This window comes from Pogoniulus pusillus, chromosome Z (assembly GCF_015220805.1).
Source record: "Pogoniulus pusillus isolate bPogPus1 chromosome Z, bPogPus1.pri, whole genome shotgun sequence".
Taxonomy (NCBI): Eukaryota; Metazoa; Chordata; class Aves; order Piciformes; family Lybiidae; genus Pogoniulus; species Pogoniulus pusillus.
This window is the reverse complement of record NC_087309.1, coordinates 6,623,877-6,635,957: the sequence shown is the minus strand read 5'-3', so window position 1 is coordinate 6,635,957 and position 12,081 is coordinate 6,623,877. Positions and strand designations below refer to the sequence as shown.

Genomic DNA, 12,081 nt, shown 5'->3' with positions numbered 1-12,081 from the left:
GGAATAAAGAGTTGGTGTGGGAATTCAGGAACAGCACAGTTCCAGACCTGTGCTTCGTCATTTTCCAAGAGACTTGCAATTGAGACTGCCAGAAACATCATGAGAACACTGCAATGGACTGGTGAGGACAATTTGTCCCTCATGACATGGTGCCTTAGGCTATATCTATCCTCAGTAATTAGAGCCAGAGAACAATCCTAGGCACCAGAGCTGCTAAACTGCTAACACAACTCTTGGCAGAGCGTTGGCAAGAGCCGGCTCCCAAATAATTCCCAGGCATGGCACAGGAGTTACTAGGCTCACACATAGTTCCCAACAGGCAGTTTGATGCAGTCTCCATCTTTTGGATGCAAAGAGGATTTAACAGTGTATGGTGATTTAATAGGTTGTGTGAATTTGTCCTAGTGCAAGTTAGGAGACAGCACAGTTCACAGGATCACAGGATGTTAGAGGCGGGAAGAGACCTCTGGAGATCTTTAACTCCAACCTCCTTGCTAGAGCAGGACCATAGAATCTAGCTCAGGTTGCACAAGAATGCATCCACGTGGGTTTGTAAAGTCTCCAGAGAAGGAGACTCCACTACCTCTGGGCAGCCTGTTCCAGTGGTCCTTACAGCAAAGAAGTTCTTCCTCATGTTGAAGTGGAACCTCCTGTGCTGTAGTTTATATCCATTACCCTTTGTCCTACCACAGGGTATAACTAAGCAGAGTTTGTCCCCTTCCTCTTGACCCCCAGGCCTCAGATATTTGTAAACATTGATTAGATCTCCTCTCAGTCTTCACCAGAACAAACAGCCTCAGGTCCCTCAGCCTCTCCTCACAGGGCAGTGCTCCAGCCCCTTCATCATCTTCGTAGCCCACCCTTGGACTGTCTGCAGTAGATCCCTGTCCCTCCTGAACTGGGGAGCCCAAAACTGGATACAATATTCCAGGTGAGGTCTCACCAGGGCAGAGTAAGGAGACAGAAGAAGCTCCCTCAATCTACTGGCCACACTCCTCTCAATGCAGCCGAGGACCCTATCGGCCTTCTTGGCCACAAGGGCAGATTGCTGCCCCATGGAGAGCTTCCTGTCCACCAGCACTCCCAGGTCCTTCTCCACAGGGCTGCTCTCCAGCAGATCACCTCCCAGCCTGTACTGGTGCAGTTTATTGTTCCTTGCCAGGTGCAGGACTCTGAACTTAGCCTTAGAATCATAGAATCAACCAGATTGGAAGAGACTTCCATGATCATCCAGTGCAACCTAGCACCCAGCCCTGGCCAGTCTTGTTGAACCTCATCAGGCTCCTCTCTGCCCAGCTCTCCAGTCTGTTACTGTGTTAATGCAGGTGAAACCTCAGTCTGCAGTACTTAAAGACTATCTCTATGGTCAAACATGGGATTTGATAATTTTTAAATACTATAATTTCCCTTTTTTTTGTCTGCATTTCCTTGTGTGTTATCTCAGTCTCTCCTAACAGTTCTTGGCCTGTGTCATATTAAAGCTCATAGAATCATAGAATCATAGAATCACCAGGTTGGAAGAGACCACCAAGATCATCCAGTCCAACCTAGCACCCAGCCCTATCCAGTCAACCAGACCATGGCACTAAGTGTCTCATCCAGGCTTTGCTTGAAGACCTCCAGGGATGGTGACTCCACCACCTCCCTGGGCAGCCCATTCCAATGCCAATCACTCTCTCTGTGAAGAACTTCCTCCTAACATCCAGCCTATACCTACCCCAGCACAATTTCAGACTGTGTCCCCTTGTTCTACGGCTGGTTGCCTGGCAGAAGAGGCCACCCCCCACCTGGCTACAACCTCCCTTCAGGTAGTTGTAGACAGTAATAAGATCACCCCGGAGCCTCCTCCTCTCCAGGCTAAACACCCCCAGCTCCCTCAGCCTCTCCTCACAGGGTTTGTGTTCCAGGCCCCTCACCAGCTTTATCGCCCTTCTCTGGACACCTTCCAGCACCTCAACATCTCTCTTGAATTGAGGAGCCCAGAACTGGACACAGTACTCAAGGTGTAGCCTGACCAGTGCTGAGTACAGGGTCAGAATAACCTCCCTTGTCCTGCTGGCCACACTGTACCTGATGCAGGCCAGGATGCCATTGGCTCTCTTGGTCACCTGGGCACACTGCTGCCTCATCTTCAGCTACTATCTACCAGTACCCCCAGGTCCCTTTCCTCCTGGCTGCTCTCCAGCCACTCAGTCCCCAGCCTATAGTGCTGCTTGGGGTTGTTGTGGCCAAAGTGCAGAACCCTGCACTTGGCCTTGTTCAATCTCATCCCATTGGCCTCTGCCCACCCATCCAGCCTGGCCAGGTCCCTCTGCAGGGCTCTCCTACCTTCCAACAGCTCCACACCTGCTCCTAGCTTGGTGTCATCTGCAAACTTACTGATGCTGGACTCAATGCCCTCATCCAGATCATCAATAAAACTACTGAACAGGACTGGGCCCAGCACTGATCCTTGAGGAACACCACTAGTGACAGCTGCCAACTGGATGTGGCACCATTCACCACCACTCTCTGGGCTCTGCCATCCAGCCAGTTCTTGATCCAGCACAGAGTGAATCTGTCCAAACCATGAGCTGCCAGCTTGGCTTGGGGCTTCTTTGACACTTGTGGCAGACAGTGTCAAAGGCTTTGCTGAAGTCCAAGTAGATTCCATCCACAGCCTGCCCCACATTCACCAGGTAGGGAACCTGATCATAAAAGGAGATCAGGTTGGTGAGGCAGGACCTGCCCTTCCTAAACTCATGCTGGCTGGGCCTGGTCCCTTGGCCATCCTGTAGGTGCTGTGTGATGGCACTCAAGATGACCTGTTCCATGACCTTGCCTGGCACTGAGGTCAGGCTCACAGGTCTGTAGTTTCCTGGCTCCTCCTTACGACCCTTCTTGTGAATGGGTATCACATGATCTTGAATATAATTTTTAGAAGTTACAACACTTTCCACTGTGCTGAATTTTTCATTTTTCAATTTCACCAAAAATTGCCTGCTTCTTATTGTAGGTGAAAGGGAGAAGTATTTACAGACTTTGCAGGCTTACATCTGCTGTTTGATTTTTCACATTTTGTGCTTTAATGGAACGTGATAGGACAAGGAACAATGGATGCAAGCTGCAGGACAGGAGGTTCCACCTCAACACAAGGAGGAACTTCTTTACTGTAAGGGTCACAGAGCACTGGAACAGGCTCCCCAGAGAGGTTGTGCAGTCTCCTTCTCTGGAGGCTTTCAAGGCCTATCTGGATGTGTTCCGTGTGACCTGAGCTAGATTGTATGGTCCTTCTCTGAGAGGGGGTTTGGACTTGATCTCTTTGGGTCCCTTGCATCCTGCAAATATCTAGTTGAAATCTCCCCTCTGCCAGTTTAAACCCATTACCTCTCATCCTGTCATTATCAGACCTTGTAAATTGTCCCTCCCCAGCCCTCCTGTAGACCCCTTCAGATACTGGATAATGATGGCTAATTAAAAATTAGACTGACATCCTATGATCCTGTGTGAACCTGTGAAAGCTTGTTCATGCCTGGACCTTCTTTTTCAGGTGAAAAGTCTTGAGTTCCTCACATTCACTTTACACAAAGATTCTTCTTTGCCTCTAATAGTATTTTTTGCTGCACTGCTGTGATGCTCCCAGCCCTGTGATATCCTTTCTCAGCAATGAATACAAATGAATAGTTTATTTTATGAGTACAGATTAGCCTTTTTTTTTTTAATTATTATATATATTTTGCAAATGAACATGTTGCTTTGCATTGGCTTTTTCCCAGCTGACCCAGGCATAACAAATGTTTAAAGCACTCTCAAGACGTCTCAAGGGATTACACTTTAGCAGGAGATTGGTAACGTGGATTATGAACTCCCTGAGTTCAAACTCTGTCAGCTGGTTAGGTCAGATTCCTGCCCTTGATGGAGTGTTGCCCAAATGGCACAAAGGAGACAAATCAATGCAGCTATGCCTGGCCTTAACCTTTTCAGATAAATTAAGATGACTGGTATACAAGATTTTTGACCTTGAGACTCAAATACTGAGATTTATCACTTAGGCAAACAGGGAAGGCCTCTGAACAGTTTCAAACATCATAAACAAGTCGAGTACAAATAGGATATTTTCCCTGGATCACACTTTGTTCTTCCAAATTTAAGGTGAAACTTAGAATCACAGAATCAATGAGGGTTGGAATCATCTAGTTCTAACTCCCCTGTCCAGGATGTGGACACCCTACTTTAGATTCAGAGTGGATGTGGGGAGGAAGCTGTTCAGCATGAGAGTGGTGAGAGGCTGGAATGGGTTACCCAGGGAGGTGGTTGAGGCCCCATCCCTGGAGGTGTTTAAGGCCAGGCTGGATGAGGCTCAGTCCAGTCTGCTCTAGGGTAGGGTCTCCCTGCCCATGGCAGAGGGGTTGTAACCAGAGGATCCTTGTGGACCCTTCCAACCCTGACTGATTCTATGATCTCTAAGTATCCCACTATGTTGGGCAAGAATTGCAGCAATTTGAAGTCGTACCTTCTAGAACAAGATGATTATGTCATTGGCTGCACTTCTGCACTATAACTTAGGTTTCATCAGGGTGGAATACAGAGCATTTGAATCCCATGAACTTGAATTCTAGGCTGGCCAGAGACTCATCCAGCCTGCCCTTAAACACCTCCAGGGACGGGACCTCCACCACCTCCCTGGGAAACCCATTCCAGGCTCTCACCACTCTCATGCTGAAGTTTCTCCTCATATCCAGTCTGAATCTAAAGCAGTGAGAGTGGTGAAATACTGGAAGAAATTGCTCAGAGATGTGGTGAAGGACCTGCTCCTTGAGTCACTCAAGTTCAGAGTCCTTGTGACCTTGGGTAGCCTGCTCTAGTTGGAGGTGTCCCTGCTGACTGCCAGGGGTTGGACAAGATGATCTTTCAGGGTCCCTTCCAGCCTGATGCAATCTGTGCACCTATGAAACTCAAGTGATGACTTCCTGAAACTGTCTGCAAAGCAAACTGTGTATGGTTGTCCAAGAACTGTTATCAGTTGTTATCAAGAGCTTTTGGAAGCTCTTTTGTGTGTGTGTGTGGTAGGACAATCTGTGAGTTTCAAGAAATAAATGAGGAAATTCCCTGGGTGAGTAGAGCAGATTATTTTTCATGAAGTTTCTGTGGAGAAGCACACATATTTGTGGTCATTGTGGTCAGCAGGAGCAGGGAGGTCATTCTGCCCCTGTACTCTGCATTGGTTAGACCATGCCTTGAGTACTGTGTTCAGTTCTGGGCCCCCCAGTTTAGGAGGGACACTGAGATGCTTGAGTGTGTCCAGAGAAGGGCGACGAGGCTGGGGAGAGACCTTGAGCACAGCCCCACGAGGAGAGGCTGAGGGAGCTGGGATTGGTTAGCCTGGAGAAGAGGAGGCTCAGAGGTGACCTTCTTGCTGTCTACAGCTACCTGAGGGGTGGTTGTGGCCAGGAGGAGGTTGCTCTCTTCTCTCAGGTGGCCAGCACCAGAACGAGAGGACACAGCCTCAGGCTGTGCCAGGGGAAATTTAGGCTGGAGGTGAGGAGAAAGTTCTTCACTGAGAGAGTCATTGGACACTGGAATGGGCTGCCTGGGGAGGTGGTGGAGTCGCCGTCCCTGGAGCTGTTCAAGGCAAGACTGGACGTGGCACTTGGTGCCATGGTCTGGCCTTGAGCTCTGTGGTAAAGGGTTGGACTTGATGATCTATGAGGCCTCTTCCAACCTTGGTGATACTGGGATACTGTGATATTTCCAGAAATATCTTTGGTCTCTCATTTTGGATCGTGACATTTTCTTAGTAAAAGCTGAGGCTTCTAGAGAGCATCAGAGGAAAGGTCTTTAAGTATATTCTAATGTGTTATCATTAAGAAATACTTACAAATTAGTTTAATATGTGTCTAGATGTGTCTATGTCATTTCATATATAGGAAATGCTCTCTGTATATGCTCCTGGGAGCATACATGTACAATATTATAAAGAAACATTGGGATTCGAACCCTTCTTAACCAGAGTCTTGCTCTCATTTCTACTGGGGATAGTGGCAAATACCCACATCCTTCACCTGGTTGGCCTGGTTCTACTGAGGGGCAGCATCCTGTGGAATAGGAAAAGCTTTGCATTATTCATGTCTGTGTGTTAAGCTCCCTTGCTGCAGCCTGAAGATGTACTTCAATGAACAGGAAAATTGGAACTGGACCCTGAACTGGAACTGGACTCCCTTAGCTCTTTTTTAGAAACACCAAGATAAACACATCGAAGTAACTTGATCCTTGTGTTTGTTTTCAGTCCTTCCCTGGACATCTGCGCTACAGATCAAAGAACTAAGCGGAACACATCTTTAACTGTTTGCAAGATGCTTGTCTTGGAGTGCATGGGCAGGAAATATTCTCTTGCTGATGAGGAAAACTGCAAAACACCTCAGGCAGCTGAAATACCATGTGGATCATGCCGGTCATGGGAGAAATGCGACGGTAAGAGATTCTTCACATTTGTCAGCAATATTGTTCATAGGTTTTACCTGGGGTCTGGGGTGGTGCAAAGCTGAGCAGGAGCCTGCAGTGTGAGTGCAGCCCAGGCAGCAACCGTGTGCTGGGCTGCAGCAAGAGCAGTGTGGCCAGCAGGGCAAGGGAGGGGATTCTGCACCTTTGCTCTGCTCTCATCAGACCCCATCTGGAGTCCTGTATGCAGTTCTGGAGCCCCCAACACGATAAGGAAGTGGAACTGTTAGAGTGAGTCCAGAGGAGGCCACGAAGATACTGAGAGGGCTGCAGCAGCTCTGCTATGAGGACAGGCTGAGAGAGTTTGGGCTCTGCAGCTTGGAGAAGAGAATGCTTGGAGGAGACCTTGGAATGACCTTCCAGAATCTGAAGGGGGCCTACCAGATTGCTGAGAAGGGATAATTTACAAGTTCTTGTAATGACAGGATGAGGAGTAAGGAGTTTAAACTGGCAGAGGGGAGGTAATAACTGGATGTTAGGAAGTTCTTTGCAGTGAGGGTGATGAAACACTGGCACAGGTTGCCCAGGGAAGTTGTGACTGCACCCTCTCTGGAGGTGTTCAAGACCAGGTAGGATGAGTCCTTGAGTGACCTGTTCTAGTGGGAGGTGTCCCTACCTATGGCTGGAGGTTGAAACTGGATGATCTTTGAGGTCTCTTCCAACCTAAACCATTCTATGATTCTATGACGTTAGTTGCAGATTAGCAATAGGTCTGTCCTGGTATGGTATCTCCAGACCCTCTCAGATGCACCTGCTGGGCTGGTTCAAAGCATCAACCCCCAGTGTCTGCTGTCCAAATATGGGAGCAAGCTGCAACTATGGCAAGGGCATTGTAACAAAATGTACAGAAAAAGCTTGTTCCTAGTTCTGTTGGAGTGAGTTACCATCTTGGTCCTCTGGAAGTTTTGGGTGAAACTCTTCCCAGACTCCCTTTTTATGGTACCCACCTGTTTTAAATTCCTTAACACAGTAATTGTGGGAGTCCTTATGGCCCACAGCAGTAGCTAATCCTTTCCTGATATTTGCCAAGCAGCACCCGCAGGAGCATCTCGTGGTAAGGAATTGCAAATATTGTTCTGTACTGCCTAGGAACAGCACTTCTGTTTGTGCTTCACTGCCTAGGCCCAGTTTCTCCTGTTTTGATCAAAGATGGATGTGTCTCCAGTCAGAAAAATTGTTCCAGTCTTTTACAGTCTGCCTGCAGTGGAGGTGTTTACAAATTCCCTGATCTCATTTCCCTGGCTCTCTTACACTACACTGCCTTTAATGGAGGGGAAGAAGTGGAAAGATAAAGTAAATGAGGTTTTTAGAAGCGCCCCAGATTAAGACATGGTTACTGCAATATCTTTAAAATAAAGAAGGTTCTCTGTGATGAACAACACCAACTCCCTCAGCCTGTGCTCATAAGGAAGATGCTCCACCCCTCCAATAATTTGTGTGGCTCTCCTCTGAACCCACTCTAACAGATTTATGTTGCTTTTGTACTGAGCATCCTTGTGAAGGATTATGCAAAATTAATAATCTGCATGAGGAGAGGCTGAGGGAGCTGGGGGTGTGCAGCCTGCAGAAGAGCAGGCTCAGGGCAGACATCATTGTTATCTACAACTACCTGAACAGAGGCTGTAGCCAGGTGGGGTTGGTCTCGTCTCCCAGGCAACCAGCAACAGAACAAGGGGACACAGTCTCAAGTTGTGCTGGGGGAAGTATAGGCTGGATGTTAGGAGGAAGTTGTTGTCAGAGAGAGTGATTGGCATTGGAATGGGCTGCCCAGGGAGGTGGTGGAGGCACCATCCCTGGAGGTGTTCAAGCAAAGCCTGGCTGAGGCACTTAGTGCCATGGTCTAGTTGACTGTATAGGGCTGGGTGCTAGGTTGGCCTGGATGATCTTGGAGGTCTCTTCCAACCTGCTTGATTCTATGATTAATTTTGATATCCAGGCAATGATTGTTAATAACTACGAAAACTGTTTATTAACGTTAAAACTCACCAGAAATTTATTCACAGGTTCAAAAACTCAGAATTTGGAAATTTATACAGGCAGGGCACAGGCAAAGCTAGAGCACTTTTTTCTTAAAGTGGCAAACACAAATATTCCACTGGAAGAGGCTTTTCAGTATTTACTCACAAAATTATAAATCAGACACCAGTACCCAAAGCATGTGGAACCCTGTATGATTGGCCACTGAGACTTGACTCTTCCCAGGCTTCTGGGGAAAGGAGGCAGACAATCTCTCCTGGCTCCTCTGGACGATCTGTGTATCTCCAGGACTTCCAGTCTTAGCAGGAAACTTTCAGGTGCAGGCAGGATGTCTTGCCATGTGCAGTCTCAGCACAATGTCACACTGGGGGCTATGCAAGCTGACCATGTGCAGGCATTTGGAGCCTGTTCCTGGTCAGCTCTCCAGGCAAATTCAGGATGCAAAATGAGGCAGCAGCAGCCCCTGTGCTACCTGCTTATCTCTTTTATCCATATCCAGCCTGTGACTAGTGGGGCATTGGACATAGATTAGCCAATTGGAATGGCACTTTGCCAGGCCTCACCATACTCGGTGAAGCCAGGGCTTTTGCCCTCCTCTCCAACGGTTGCTTCCCCCAGCGCAGGAGGAACAGAGGAACATGTCTGGGAAGCCAGCATGGATAAGCCCATGTTTGCCCCATCTAGCCTACCACCACAGCCCTCCAGAAGATTAGTCTGAACCGTACAGTTTTGCTGGAAGTGCAGTGGTCTGGGTTCTGTTGATCTGGATGCCATCACAAGTGTTTTTCCTGTGTGCTTTTGCTTAGAGCAATCCAACACCTGTGTTTGTGACGAAGACAAGCTGTGTGAGGAGGAAGGCATCCAGGTCTGTGCTGAAGTGAGCGGCTCAGCTGCCCACCAGACCATGACAGAGTGTGAAGCCGGGCGGCTGAGATGCCGGGGGGAGACTGTCACCCTTGTCAGTATAAGACCCTGTGACACTCAGAGCAAATAAGATACGTTACGGTTCGTTTTGCTTGTTGCCGTGGGAAGTGTCAAATTCTGTCAGCTCCTGGGCACGACATACTTCAAGTCTTGCTCTACCAAATATAAGTTCTGCTGTGAAGTCCACTGCTGCTGATGACACTGCGTGCACTGGCTCTGCTCTGCACCAAATCAGGGCCCAAGGCTCTTCTTTAGGCAAAGCTGCACTCACTGCCATTGCTTATGACAAGGCTCATGCTTAGGCTCTGGACCTAGAATTGGCAAGTCTACTCTGCGTTTCCACTGGAACTAAAAAAAACATTGCTGAAGTGCAGATAGCAACGTAGCATTTCTAATGATGGATTACTGTGTCTGACATTGTAAACATGTTTTTGTTAAAGCCACACAAACATATGCATGCACTGAGTAGATATAGATTGAAAAAAATAAACTAACCTAGACTCTGCAAAGTAAGATGTGTGATTCTTCTCTTTTTATACATTGGCTTCTTTCTTTTGTGGCTAATAGCCACTTGAACAGAATAGTATGCACTGCCCTGAACCTGCCCTGTCCTGACTTGAACATGTCCTGTCCTACCTTGGCAGTGGGGTTGGACTCAGTGATATCTGGAGGTCCCTTCCAACCTCTAAGGTTCTGTGATTCTGTTGTGGAGGCTGAAACTCTTAACAGCCAAAATTACATGCTTTAATAGTTAAGCCATCTTAAAGTAACAAGAAGGCTGGACAGATGGGCACAGTCCAATGCCAAGAGTTTTAACAAGTCCAAGTGGTGGGTTCTGCACTTTGGCCACAACAACCCTGTGCAGCGCAACAGGCTGGAGACAGAGTGGCTGGAGAGCAGCCAGGAAGAAACGGACCTGGGGGTACTGCTTGGCAGCTGAACATTAGCCAGCAGAGTGCCCAGGTGGCCAAAAAGGCCAATGGCATCCTGGTCTGGATCAGGAATAGTGTGGCCAGTAGGATGAGGGGGGACCTGCAGAGGTCCCAGTAGATAAACCTACTTCACTGCAAACCCTGACCATCTATTGTTTCCTCCTTTTCATCTCAAGCCACTATTTCTGTCAGTGCAAAGGACCTCTTGCTTCATCCCAGAGATACCTATTTTCTTTAGAGCCTTTCACGAGGGACTTCAACCAAATGTCTTTCAGAAAGTTTAGCAGTTGATAGCAACATGGATCTTCCTTATTTATCATTTCAAGCAGCATTAGTAGCTTTGCGAGTCATGATCTTCCTTAAAAAATGAAGTACCCCCCTGACATTGTGACCTTTCCTCTGTATATCATATTTAATAATGTATTCACTAACTTTATTCCTTACTGCACTCCCTATTAAAAGTCAGGAGCAAAAAAAGGCCTGATAATACTACCAGTAAGAAAGGGAGAATTGTGTTTCTGGATGTGAATGTATTTAGCTGAATGTGCTAGCACTGACCTTTTTCAGTTCTCATTTACTTCATGCCTGTTGTCTTTATTTTCTCAACTGCTTTAGCCTTGTGCTCAGTATAAAAATGATTAGCACAATTGGGGGGGTAAAGGGTTGGACTTGATGATCTGTGAGGTCTCTTCCAATCCTAGTAATACTGTGATACTGTGGGTTATTCTGTCCCTGTACTCAGCAGTGGTCAGGCCACACCTTGAATACTGTGTCCAGTTCTGGGCCCCTCCAGTTAAGAAAGTGTCGTGGAGGGGTTTCTCTTGTTTCTCCCCTGTTAGGGGGAGGTGAGAAATTAATTTGAGGTGGTTTTGAGTTTTTATAAAATTATTTATTAAAATTAATATTTACAAATTTGTACCACCCCCAACCACTATGAAATCCAGATCCGTTATGCAAGTTTATGAAAACAGCTTGGGATATATTTACAGGGATTGGTTTTAAATGGAAATATCAAATTATCAACAACTATAGACAGAGAGAAATTCCCTTAGGCTTAATGCCTCTTAACAACTCTAGTGTCTGCCCAGCAAGGGCTGAAACTGTGTCTGCTCCTCAGGTAGAGGTAACTTATGTTACAAAGGATTTAAGGCTTGCTTAGATGTGTTGCTCTTGAATATTAATCATTAATCACCCTCTTGGGATTCTGTCTCAGTGTGTGCCTCAGTATTGGGGTCTTGGTGAAGCTGATATCTGTCCCGGCTTGCAGGGGTGATAAAGGTCCCCAGACTCTGGGTTAAAGAGGATTTCTCTAACCTTCTCTCCTGGGGTGAAGTAGTCTCTGCCTTGGAGCTGTTGCTTCTTCTGGATGCTGTGTCCAGGGATAATCAGCTGGCAGGATTTCTCTGGTGTCCGTGTAGCTTCTAACACGGTCTCACAGCTAGCAGGCTGTGTTTGCAGGTTTGCAGACAGTCTGAGGGTCTGCTGGGCCTGGATCATTCCAGGCTTACAGAACAGCTGGCAAGCAGTATATGCCAGGCAAGCAGGGTCTGCCGGGCTGCAGGGAGACTTGAGGTCTCCGTAGATAAATGCAGGACAGCAGCCAGTGTGTGCGGCTGCTCTAGGCTTAGGCAGGGGCTCTCAGCTCCCCATATATGTATGAAGTGCAGGCGTGCAGGCGCTCTGCTTCTCAAAGGGTTCACAGACAGCTTAACTGCGCCTTGAGATCAATGCAAGAGGGCTGAGCTTCAGTAATGCTTTCAAGTGAGTAAGG

At 47.5% G+C, this 12,081-nt stretch overlaps 2 protein-coding genes across 4 annotated transcripts in view; one reads left to right on the top strand and one right to left on the bottom strand.

Annotated features, from left to right (window-relative positions):
• Positions 1-9,865, top strand: part of C7 (complement C7) — a 35,625-nt gene extending 25,760 nt beyond the window's left edge. Inside the window, exons 17-18 of the mRNA XM_064176562.1 lie at positions 6,266-6,450; positions 9,261-9,865. Of these exons, the coding sequence (XP_064032632.1) occupies positions 6,266-6,450; positions 9,261-9,448 (373 nt within the window). The 3' untranslated portion in view covers positions 9,449-9,865. The remainder of the gene's footprint in view (positions 1-6,265; positions 6,451-9,260) is intronic.
• Positions 1-12,081, bottom strand: part of RPL37 (ribosomal protein L37) — a 472,830-nt gene that overhangs the window by 51,146 nt on the left and 409,603 nt on the right. The window lies entirely within an intron of this gene.